This window comes from Hyposmocoma kahamanoa, unplaced genomic scaffold (genome assembly GCF_003589595.1).
Source record: "Hyposmocoma kahamanoa isolate Upper Pololo Valley unplaced genomic scaffold, ASM358959v1 99879, whole genome shotgun sequence".
NCBI lineage: Eukaryota > Metazoa > Arthropoda > Insecta > Lepidoptera > Cosmopterigidae > Hyposmocoma > Hyposmocoma kahamanoa.
Genome location: NW_020656077.1, coordinates 6,899,147 through 6,911,893, shown reverse-complemented (window position 1 = coordinate 6,911,893; position 12,747 = coordinate 6,899,147). Strand labels below are relative to the sequence as shown.

At 35.3% G+C, this 12,747-nt stretch overlaps 1 protein-coding gene across 3 annotated transcripts in view; it reads right to left on the bottom strand.

Annotated features, from left to right (window-relative positions):
* The window catches only part of LOC113239366 (atrial natriuretic peptide receptor 1), a 212,339-nt gene that overhangs the window by 49,066 nt on the left and 150,526 nt on the right, over window positions 1–12,747 (bottom strand). For all 3 annotated transcript variants that reach the window (XM_026476345.1, XM_026476344.1, XM_026476346.1), the window contains one exon: window positions 12,066–12,204. In XM_026476345.1, coding sequence (XP_026332130.1) covers window positions 12,066–12,204 — 139 coding nt within the window. The remainder of the gene's footprint in view (window positions 1–12,065; window positions 12,205–12,747) is intronic.

The window sequence follows — 12,747 nt, the reverse complement described above, 5'->3', positions numbered from 1 at the left end:
GTTTCGGGCCCTTTATAGGTCCCATGGTCACGGTTGACGGTCTCATGGTCAATCGTGACCATGAGACCGTGAGAGACCATGAGTTTGTATGAAAAAAAAAACAAATATACGCAATTTAAATCCGGAAAAACAGTTTCATTTCCTATATGCAACAATCGCGAAACCCTAAGAACTAGATCAATTATAACTTTTTTGTAAAAAAACGGACGTCGAAAGTTTGCTTGTCCGTTTTCGCTGTTTTATTTTCTTTGTAAAATTACGTTTATTAAGGAATAGAAAAATAATATAAAAAAGCAAGGAGTTCGCAATAGATCCTGTCTCGCGTGCAGCATTGGACCAACTGTCCTCAGCTGGCCAAGGTCAGGCAAGAACCATAAGTGGTCAGCTTCACCAGTTTTTCCAAGAGTCGGCGCAAAGTACCTTTTACTGTGGCAACATCGACTACCTAATCACGCCATCTTTCCTCAGATACAGCTTGTGTATCCGACCTCGTGGTCATATTCCTCGTGGCAGCGACTCGTCAACAATTATCACAACGTCTCCGATCCGTAGGTCTTGTAGGTGGGCTTTCTAGTGGTCACGTGGATGGTATTCATAGTCACAGGGAATTTTCTAGTTTGAGGTCAGGTAATTGACGTGGCTGTCTAGTATGAAACCAAATTTCCATTTTTTTGTATTTTGATTTGCTCTGCACGCGGATATATCTGACGCACAGAGAAAAACGCTTTTGGCCACTGTGATCTTAAATTTTTTTTTGTGAAATTACTCAACTACTTTGTTATAATTATTAATATAACGATTGAACTAAAAAAAATGGTAAGGTCCGCTGGTTCGTTTCGTTGCTTACTTGGCATAGCGTCTAGTACGGTTTGCTAGAAGACGTTTTGGTTCGAATCCGGCCGGATCCAAGGATTTTTTTCTAAGTCGACTCATCCGTATAACAAAGACTTATGTGCATGAATAGTTTATTCTCAGGACATTGAACATTTTATTCGCTGTTCTTAGCTGTGGATATCAGATCCACTGTTGTTCGATTTTATATTTCCGAAATGAAATAATAATAAGATATAATTATTCTAGATGTAATTAATTATTTATGTTTTACGTTAAATGTTTTGATCGTGTTTTGTTTTAATTCTGTTTTGTTCCGTTTTCTCTTTTTTTTTGTCTTTTGTCTTATGTCATTGTGGTAAACAAATAAATGTATTTTCTTTCTTTCTTTCTTGTTTCTATTCTGTAAACTATACTTAAGCTTTATTCTGAATAAAAAAATTATGCATTTATCTTCTTTTCGATGTATAATCACGTCAGACTGTTGGTCAGACTTCGGTTGAGTCGAAATGTTCGATTCTTGTATTAATCACTATGGTCTTTCCAGCCAGTAGGGCGATTTAATATTATAAAAATGAATGGACCGACTAGGACATTCAAAGCATGATACCTTGCTCAACGTGTTAGCAAGCATAGTCAAAGGAAGAATGCTACCAGCATTTCGAGCACCCTGTCGTGTGACCCAATTTCATCCGCCCACATGCCTAAACCAAGTATTGTACAAGGATTAGGACTACAAGTATTACTGAATATTAGGACCAGGGCTACATAGGTTTAAGCCTGTAAGCTTCTACTTCCCTTGGAACGAGAAAGGTACAACTAACATTTTTATCATAATTGAATTATATACTTTCCGGTGTATAGCCGTAAAGGGTAACTTTGGGGGAATCTCCCTCGTCACTGATTTTGTTAGGAATTGCTTGATATTGGCCTATTCACTTTTCGTTATCAATCCATTAAGCCGGCGATGAAATAATCACGTCAGTTGATTGCAATTAATTCATTTCTCAACTTTTCAAAATAATTATTTCGAAAGTACAAAAGACGAAAATGGTTGAAACAGACTTTAAATGTCACGCAGCAAATTCATAAAGACCGACCGCCATCATTTTTACCAAGTCGCTTACACCCAAAAGCCATCTTGTTAAAGCGCATTAGTTTTTTAAGCATTAACCATTAACTTGCCCTCATCTGCCGTCATGTCATAGTACCACGTTGGACAACTAATTAAACTGAATAGGCTAAAACTACACCAGCGCTAAATAGAATCATCTATCTTGGAACAATGGTACTTTTAAAGTAATAAATAGAATTGTTCGTGTTATCCCCAGCGCAGTACACCACACACAAACACACGCGCACACGCACACACACACACACACACACACACACACACACACACACACACACACGCACGCACACACACACACATTTATACGCGAGGTATACCGGTCCGTACGGAACCACGATGATTCATATTTTTGTTGATACTAAACACATCTAAAAAGTTACCAGCCCCTCCTACCGTGTACCTGCCTTATTCTTTAGTGTCTGCCAAACAGTAACAAAATATTGTCATTTTTTTTTAGTTTTCAGGTTTTTAAAAAACACGGGTCCGTACAGACCCATAATAGTAGTAGAGTGTGTAATTTTTACTCAAGTAAGTTTTTTTCTGTAGCTAATAACTAAAAACTCATTGGATTTATATATTATTTTGATTCTCTACTTATGTCGTTTGAGTTTATGTCGAAAATATTACATCAAGTTATTGAGGTTTTGTCTTTTATTTTAATCATAATTTGTTTCGTTTAGCTATACCTAACGCGTTCGATGCCATGCCTGCAATGTTTTTTTATGTGAAAAACATCGCATTGTTGTCTGTCCCATATGTGCCCCAAATAAGTGAAGCTGTACCAATCACAAGTCTGGTTTAATTCTGCCTTCCCTTTTCCATCACCGGGGGATAAGACGTAGGTTGAGATATAGGCTGATATTACAACGCTTCCCCATTTATATTGCGAACGGCTATGGAGTGGAATTCACTGCCTGCAGACTTATTCCCCGAACGCTATTTGGGCCTTGAAAAGTCAAGGCTAGAGCGAATAGGCATTATTTAGGTGTGTACATTTTGCATTATCGCATTATCGAGGTCTGATGCGTATTTATTTTATTGTAAAAAAAAATCAAAATAAAAATTTTTTTTACGACTTACCTTCAGAAGCTTAAAGTACATATGTTTTTGTTTATGTTTTTTTTTCCTGAAGAATTTTACGTTCCTTCATTCAAGGTTTTTAAGATTTTTGACAAATATAAGTTTATATTTCCTTTTAAAAATATTTTTTTTATCTAACTCAACATGCCTCTATAATAAAACGTTATCAGTTTTGATCTCGTAATAAGTCTCACAAATCAATCTCATTATGATCTAATAATATTATTTCTAGGTACAACAACGATCAAACGGTAAAATAGAAACTATAATTTTTTTTCTAATTTATCTATATGTGGGTCCCACAATAGTCATAGTGTCCTATGAAAATGACAACAGTATTTAAGGGTTTATATGAACGTTATACATTCGCTCGTTTCATTGACAAACATTATTCGTACAAACATTCTTCTTCATCTTGGAAGTACGGGTATTAAAAAGACACGTCTTGCATTAATGCATTTACTGCGTACCTTCTACATGCACTTACCGATTTCAAATAAACACCCTGCACCCGGTAAGTATAATACATAAACATGACATCTACAATATAACGTCGCGAATCAGACTGGTGTGAAATTGTATTACCAACTTATCCTCCTTCTGTGTTTATCCCACTATAGTTTGGTGATACGTTTATCGCCCGTGTCACATAAAATTAACGTCGGATCATGAAGGGCAAATTGAGTTCAGGTTCATAGCTCGACAATTCGACAATTTAAGGCACCTTATCTTTGGACATTATTACGCTCTGGCGTTTTTATTTACAACGCACGGATTTAGAACATCTTGCGATCTAAGAAGCAGTAGTTAAACAATATAGCTTATCGCTTTATTCGACAGGCGTCAGAATTTTTACACCATTATTTCAAAGTTCCTCAAATGGCATTGGTATTCCGCATAACAGCGAAAGTGTTAAATCAATCACTTTTGAAAAAAATATATAGTAAAATTGAAGATATACCCTGATTATCATATGGTGAGCAAACAGGATCCTTAAAAAAATACACGGTAGAAAAGAAATACAAACTTACGTAGGAATTTTACAAGAAAAACGCGGCATTCAATACGTACGTTAAATATACCAATGATTTTTTTAATTATCAAGTAAACTGAATAGAACACGTAATACATTTTTCAAATTACTTTAGTTTCGTTTTTTAAAAAAATAATTCTGATACAAAGTCAGAGTCCCCGCCGATCGAATCAAGCAAAATGAATCGTATTAGAACGGGAATAATCTTAATTCGAGCTTAACTACGATTCGAAGACCGCTACCGGTGGTACAGCTTAAATGGAATAACCGCTCGTAGTGGCTACAGTCTGACTAACGGCGCGTGTACACGCTAAGAAATTCGTCGTGTCTGCAACAGAAAAGACGAGAATGGCCTTGTACACGACCAGAATTTTGTCGGATCTAGCCACGAAAATATTTAGTGTCTGTTGCAGGCATTGACTTACAAATAAATGGACGACGGGTCTAATAAAAAAACCACGAAAAAAATGTCCCAAGTCAACCTATTTAAACGTAGTGACATGTAAAGGAAAATGAAAAAGCTAAAACGTTGAATTTAAATTGTAATGTCATCGCAGTACTGTCTAATTTTGCTTGCTTCGCTGTCAGTCTAACAAACGAAGACTAGAGCGTGAATGACGCTCTGTATACGATTTCAACGCCCTATAAGTTCGGACACTTTTTAGCGCGGACCCGACGTCCATATAATTGTAAGTCAATGGTCATAGTTCGACAATTTGCAGGCAAGAAAATGATGAGTATGTGCACGATACGAATGCTTTCGGGCAGACGTGTATAGGATAAACGTGTCAGTGCACTTACAGGTAGCTGTCGTTTTACTACCGACTGTGTGAAGAAATATGTTGACTACTAATTTGAAAAAAATGGTGACTGCAAATTAAATGTATAGAATAATAAATATTTCTCTCCTTGCACGCCGTTAATCTTTATAAATCTCTAAGGTTTTGTCCCACAATAATGGTCGTTCCTTTACTAAACTTATAAATAAATCATGTATTTTATTAGTCGCAATGAAATTAGTGGTGCAACAGTGGTACTTTGCAAAATCAGTCCACGCTCATAAACTTTCGTTTACTGACAATGCGCCCTACGCAATAGCGGCAGAGTGCGTCGCGTCGGGGATAGACAAGATTTTTTTCTTGTCCGGCGCCGAGGCTGTGTACACAGTTTGTGTGTTGAAACGACACGAATTCTTGCATATACCCGGCGACTTTTCTTAGCGTATACACGCGCCCTAAGGCAGAAAAACCATTTAACGGGCTATTACGAAATAATTCGTATTGGAATTTTTGCACTTAGTGATCACAAATTAAATTGAAATGTCACCTAGACATTTCAAAATTGCGAGGTTGGAAACAAACCGCTCAGCACGCAAGTTTAACGACGCTTTATGATAAATGATCTCGTATGTTACCATGACACGATGACAAAGGAAGAAGAATCATTTTGGCGCGCTTACGACTGTTGACTTATTACACTTGTTATAAATTACGAATCTTGGGTATAGTTCCAGAAACCAAGCACCAGTTTAATGTTAGTTCATTATACAAAAAGTGAACGCCTAAAACGATCGAGAAGCAATGGAAAAATGTTGAATATAATCAAATATATTTATTTTGTAGGTAATCAAATCGTACTCTATATCGTCACGTCAGATTTACCTGGGAAAACTAGTTTGTTTTTATACCTTTTAAACTTTTTTTTTGTTTTTACACTTTTTAAACTGGTAGTACACAATGTGTTTGTATTATCTGTACAGGTTTATTTGTAAAATACTTACAAGCACGCAGGAATATATGACTAACATCATAAACAACAGCTTTTGTTACATGACTTTTAATTTTGTAGGCGTTATATTTAGTTGTTTTTTTTTTACTTTTTGTCTTTTTTGTCCTATTTTATGTTGTTAATTTTTGTTTTTTGTATTTCTTTTTGTTTTGTTTATTAATTCTTTTTATTTTTGTTTTGCTTGTCAGTGTTGTCAATATTTTTATGTATGTATCTTTGTGTTGTGGCATTGCATTAAATGTCTATTTCATTCTCATAATTAATCTGGTTTTATTTTCGTACAAAAACAAATATATTTGAATAGATGAATAAATCGCTGTAAATGGTGATAACTCTGTACAAAACGCAGAGACGGGGTTGGGGGTCAGGAAGTACGCTTGTACGTTTGAACTTACTTACCTACCTTACTAGCAAATACAGACCTAAAAAGTGTCAGATAGTCCAAGCAAAACTTAAAATTTAATTATTAGTAATTTATTACGTTTTGTCAAATCATGGAATAAAAGTTGTTATTTATTTTGTATAATCGTTGTTTTTATAATAAGTTTCCCTAAATTGAACTTTTTTATGACAATATTTGCACATGTTCTGGACATTTTTAGTTTTATTTTAACAACGTGTACAGACGAACTAACTTTACGTAATCTATAATTTCTAATTCTCAACGTTTGTAAGTTATTATTATGAATGACTACCTAGTGCCAGTGACAGCTAAATTAAGCTTTATTGCGTAATAAAAAGCTACGTTTTTGGGAAAAAATCCAACTGTAGCAAATAATAGTCGTGCAAACACGAAAGTCTCTGAGGGCTAAGGCGACTATTGTACGAATGTACAAAAACAAAAGACGTTTTGGGTGGTACGGATGGATAGTTTGAAGTTTTGAGCTATTTTTGTCACAATCTCGGTTTATCCCAGTATAAGATTCCGTTTTTCGCAAAGTTCTCAACTGTAATAAAGACGTATGAGTGTATTATATTACTATAATGTATGTAAAGTAATGTAATAAATGTAATGTACGTGTTACAGAGCAATCGAGACGCTTTTCAATATTCTAAGGAATTATTGAAGATTACTGCAATACGCATGAAAATGTGCTTGAAGTAATTAAAGAGCAACTTCTGTAGACTTTGCAGGGTCAGAACTTATCAGAAATTCTTCAAATTTTGCGTGATGAATCTTAGAATCGAATACAGATATAGTTCGTATTTGAAGACTCGCCATACCGAAAACTCAGTCCCTGGTTCAGTAGAATCAAATACTCGCATTTAGGTACTCCACGTTATAGTTAGAAAACAGTGCATAATTTTCTGATTCAATAAATATTCCTAACTCAAATATGAACGTAGCAGGTAACCGTTACTGGTATAATACTACTTACACTTAGCAACTTCACATTCAGAAACGCACAACCCTAAGTAAGTGGAATTATCGAAATACATCTGATAATAAAAGTTAATTTCACGCCAAAACAGGCCCAGCGGGCGGCGCTATTCGGGACCCGATATTAGAAGGGGTAATTTTCTTACAGACCTCGTAATACGATTTTCATGGACTTACTTTCTTAGTTGAAAGCTGTGAGACCCGTCGCGTTCGCATGCGTTTTAAGCAAGTACTACTATTTTTAAGTTTTTATCGAATGTCACGGTGTTCTACTACCATGATAATGGCAAAAAAGAAGTTAAAAACCAAATATCTGTAAGGTCTATTGGGAAAGCATCTGGCACAGATTGGCTGAAGATGCAGCTTCGAAACGAATTTTTCTTAGTATTCGTTCTTCGTATTAATAATTATAGCATCTTCCATTTCTGAAAACGGACAGCTGTTTGTTTTTCAAATATATATTACTTATTTCTCATAATTAACTTGATAAATCGGTGACCGACCGGTTTTGGCGAGCTGTGGAATGCACGTCACGACGATAGATGAGCTTCGATGTGATAATAGGTTTAACTGTTTTTAATGAAATACCCACTTATTGTTTTAGACTAATTATTAGTGTAGCTTAATTTTTTTAGCATATACAAATTTTGTATCTGGTTAGAGATGAACTCACCAGTATTGAGTCAAACCATTTATGGTTTTTACAATACTGTATGTACTTGATAATGCTGTTGAAAAAAAAAGAAAGATCAGGTTGTATGATCTTACAATGATACATAATGCTGGCTAACTATGAACTTCACCGAAAATAATATTTTTAACCCCCCACAGAAAGTTATAACTTTGAAGTCCTTTGTCTGTATACGGTGTCTATCAGTTTGTTTGTATGTTTTGACTGCCTCTGTGGCCGAACGGTTACCATGCCGGACTGCCACGCAGAGGTCCCAGGTTCGATTCCCGGGCCGGGAGAAATATTTGCATAGCCTACATTTATTTCTCTCGTGAGTTTGGGTGTTAATTTGTGGTTGTGTATGTAATGTGTCCATGGCACCCGCGACACAGGGTTTCCCTAGTGCGGGGCTATGTTCAGTGTATGCGTTATTATTATTATTATTATGTCTGCCCTGTGAATTTGTAATTCCTAACTGGATGGAGTGATCTCAAAGAAATTTTTTTATTTGAAGGCTAATTTAATTTGGGATGCTTGCTAGCTATGTTTGATGAATATCTATTCAGCTGTTCAAAAGACGATACAATTTTAAATGGAATCCGCATAGCAGCGAAAGTGTTGAATCAACACTTTAGAAAAAATGCATACACTGATATACACCGATTAGTATAAGGTTAGTATAAGGTAAGGGAAAACACGATTTCTAAAAATTTTTACGATAGAAAAAAGTACAAAATTTAACAAGAAATCCGCTGTATTCAATAGGTTCTTTACAATATACCAATGATTTTTTTTAATATAGTCTCGTATAGTATTCGAGATACATTTCTCAAATGGCTTTAATTACGTTTACAGTTTGCAGACAACCCCCAATCTACAGTAGCACTACTGTGGCATGTAATGTCAGGTAATGTTGTCACCTCACGGTTTGCGACTTTATTGCTTATTGGAGTACACTGTTTCGTATGAGGTTTTTAATTTTAATTTAAGCGGGTACATCCTACAAGTACAGGTCTACTGCTTAACTAAGTCGGTTCCAGAGGTAGGTGAGCTGCGCGGGAGAAGTAACTGTGTTAGTGTAGTAAAGATTTTTCTGACGATATTCAATAACAAATTGATTGAAAAAAGTGCCTTCCAAATTAGTCGTTAGTAGAAAAAATTATTTCATTGATAATTGAAATGAAAAGACAAATCATTTGGCACTTTTTTAAATCAACTTGTTATTGAATATCGTCAGAAAAATCTTGTTGAAAATTATCCCGTGCGCAGCGCGATCACTGTGACGTAAACTGTCACTCCTCCCGCACTGCGCACCGGAACCGACTCAGGTAAGCGGTATGCCTGCAACTAGATGTGAGGTCTTAAACACCTAGTCTTGAATAAATGTACCACGTATATAAGAGGACGTAGCAACTAACAGGCATCTCGTGATCTACGATAGTAGATCATCACGTAGATCTCAAATACCAAGCGCTCGTATAGTAACACACTTTAAACATCACACATCGACGTCTTGCAGAATACTATATGATTTGTTAGCCCGATTGATTGATTGGTTAGCCCATAATATCTTTCAGACGTCAAAACCGGTAGATCAGTTCAGTTATTTCACAGTATAATGACCGCCATTATTAAAGAATCTTCGTACTGCAAAAACGTCTGTGTAGGGTAATTTACAATCGGGGTCCCAGAATGTCTTTCAGAAATAAGTTTAAAGAAATTAACATTCTTACACTAGTGTCGCAGAACATTTATGAAAATATAATTTAAATTAAGAAGAATATAGTTACTTTTTCTCAAAAGTAGTAACAGACTTACATTGATATAAATATTTTAATTTTTGCCATTTTTGCTCATCGTAAGTCAAAGTTCGTTCTTCTAAATCTGAGCCATGTCATGGAAATGGTTACTCATACTTTATTGCTAAACGACAACAACGGCGTACTTACGTCGTCCCAACGGAAAGTAAACGGAAAACGCCTCTTCTCTTTTAATGCAATAAAGATTTTTTCTTTTTCTTCTACTGAAGGACCTCTTTTGACCTCGTTTATTTTGACGGTCTTCACGTCTCTGTTATTAATCGAATTAAACTTTACGTCAATTGTTATAGAGATATAAATCAAGTGAGCTGCAGATATGACACCACTTATATAAATAAATACCAAACCATTAAAAATCGTTCGCCGATAGCTATTTGTATTGGAACAGCAATATCGAGAGATACTGTAAATATTTATACAACATTCATTGATCGAAGTTGAAATGAGTTTGAGAGACTCAAAACATGATCTAGTGTCCAGGAGAAGTCCAGGTAATAGAGGTATTCGTTGATATATTCTTGAAGATCTGATTTTGTAGATCAGTGGTTGAAATAACTGAGAAATAATCCAAGAATTTACATTTGCTTTTTATGTTTTACAAGTAACAACTGCCATTACATTGCAGACCTCACTAAAATTAAACTTTTCATTTCCTATTAAATTGTTACGTATTATATTGGTCAATGTTTCTGTTACATCGATAAATTTATAAATATTCACTGATTCTCTAATATTAAATAGAACATCAAATGTTATATGTCAAAATTATTCGGCAAGCAGCTACGTGGCTTGTATGCTGATGGAATGATTATCGATTCAAAAAATGTCCATTCTTTTTAATTTCTTCGGAACTTCCTTCGGTGACACCGCTGCTTACGTCACTTGGGTCTTTATTATAATAACACCGTTAAACCTCCTCGAAATGCCGCGCACAAGTGACTGAATAACTAATAATGAATTTATAGTTATACTTTATTGTGTGTTAATTATTTTTTAACTTACTTTCACTACACTACAAGGAATTTCCTACACTTCGTACGGTACTCAGTAATACCTCCAATTTACCCAACAATTTCAATTTAACGCTTTCCTATTTGATGTGTGATGGCGAAAGTTTGTAAACTACATGAATACATTGAAATAACGATGTGACATAATATGCGAGATGATGTTTATGGTGATCATTATACCTATGTGGCATTACTTTTATTTTTCTTGTTCAATCGTAGGCGGTTTCTGTTCCTGTCTTTGCCTAAGCAAAGTCTAAAAAAATACCTCCAAAGGTATTATTATAAAACGTAAGAGGTGTGTCAATCAGTTTGAGATCATTCAAAGACTCGGTTTATTTATTGTCTACAATACTATGTAACGTGTTGCCATGTAACATATTCTGATTTTACCAAGCAAAATGATTGCAGCAACCATTTCACATTTCAAGTAACTTTATAGTCTAACTTGATTGACGTTAATGCTTTACAGTGTTACTTTATGACCAGAAACTCATGAAGTATAAAATGCTAAAGTGATCTTGCCATAATAAAAACAAAGAAAGATTTTACACACAATTGTTACTTACAAAATTATAGACTATCAAATATCGAGTATGGACATTGACTTACAAATAAATGGACGACGGGTCTAATACAAAAACCACGAAAAAAATGTCCCAAGTCAACCTATTTAAACGTAGTGACATGTAAAGGAATATGAAAAAGCTAAAACGTTAGATTTAAATTGTAATGTCATCGCAGTACTGTCTAATTTTGCTTGCTTCGCTGTCAGTCGAACAAAAGAAGACTAAAGCGTGAATGACGCTCTGTATACGATTTTAACGCCCTATAAGTTCGGACACTTTTTAGCGCGGACCCGACGTCCATATAATTGTAAGTCAATGAGTATGGAGTAAAATATGTAAGTACATGCTTTAAGATACCTGACCCCTAACCGTCTGTTTGATTCTGAATAGATCAGTGTGGAAAAGGTGTTAAACAAACTTAACCTTTAACCTGTGAGCCGTAAAATTGTTTTTGGTATGATTTCCATCATTAGTAAATGACGTTTTACAATATTTTTTAAGCCAATTTAATGTTTAATTACATTACATAAATACAAATTTCAACCAAGAAGCGGAATTCCTTTACACTTTAATGTTGAATGCATAAGAAGGTTCTCAGAACCAGAAGGATAAGGGGTCAGATACCGTTCACAGATACCTGACCTGAGGTATCGACTGTACGTTTTGTAATTTGTTTTTGGAGAGGAAGTGCTAAATATTGCTGTTCATTGGTATCTGTATCGTTATTATATAGAAATTTAAGGAATATACTTACAGGTGTCAGGACACAACGAGCCATCAAAGCCACATTCCGGCGTGTCGGGTGGTGGGGTGTGACGCCCTCCCGCCCAGTGTATCGGTCGTCCCTTAATAAACTGAAGCGACGAGTTTCGTGCTACGTAGGTTGCGACCACCTGCGAAATATCTCGAATATTCATCCATTCTAAGGAAATTCATTTAAAGATTCCTTTAGAAACCACACATTAACTTTAACATATTCACGAATAGTGTACTTTGGACTACGTCTTAGGTAGTTCGAAACACTAAAGTTTCTAATAGATGGACTGCATTTCTGCAGTTAATGCAGGCAAACGTGATCAACAATATACAATAGACACTTAAACAACTTTTTTGTGTCTGAAACGACTTGGATTTTTTTCAATAACGGCAAAAGGTAACGAATACTTGACAACATAATGGTAAAACAAAAGCGGGATTGGTGAAACTTTTCTCGACTTCACATTTGCACAAATCCTTAAATATATCGTTTTTTTAAATAGCACCTTTATTTACATTTTGGATCGCTAATTCCACTACAAAATATTGTCGGGGATTACGGCCGTGAGTTCGTAGATAAATTTATCAATAATGGAGGATTTCGATCGTGATACGTTTATTTCATCATACGTTTACTGAGCTCCCGAACTAGGTGTCGATTGCTGCTTGCAGACAGTATC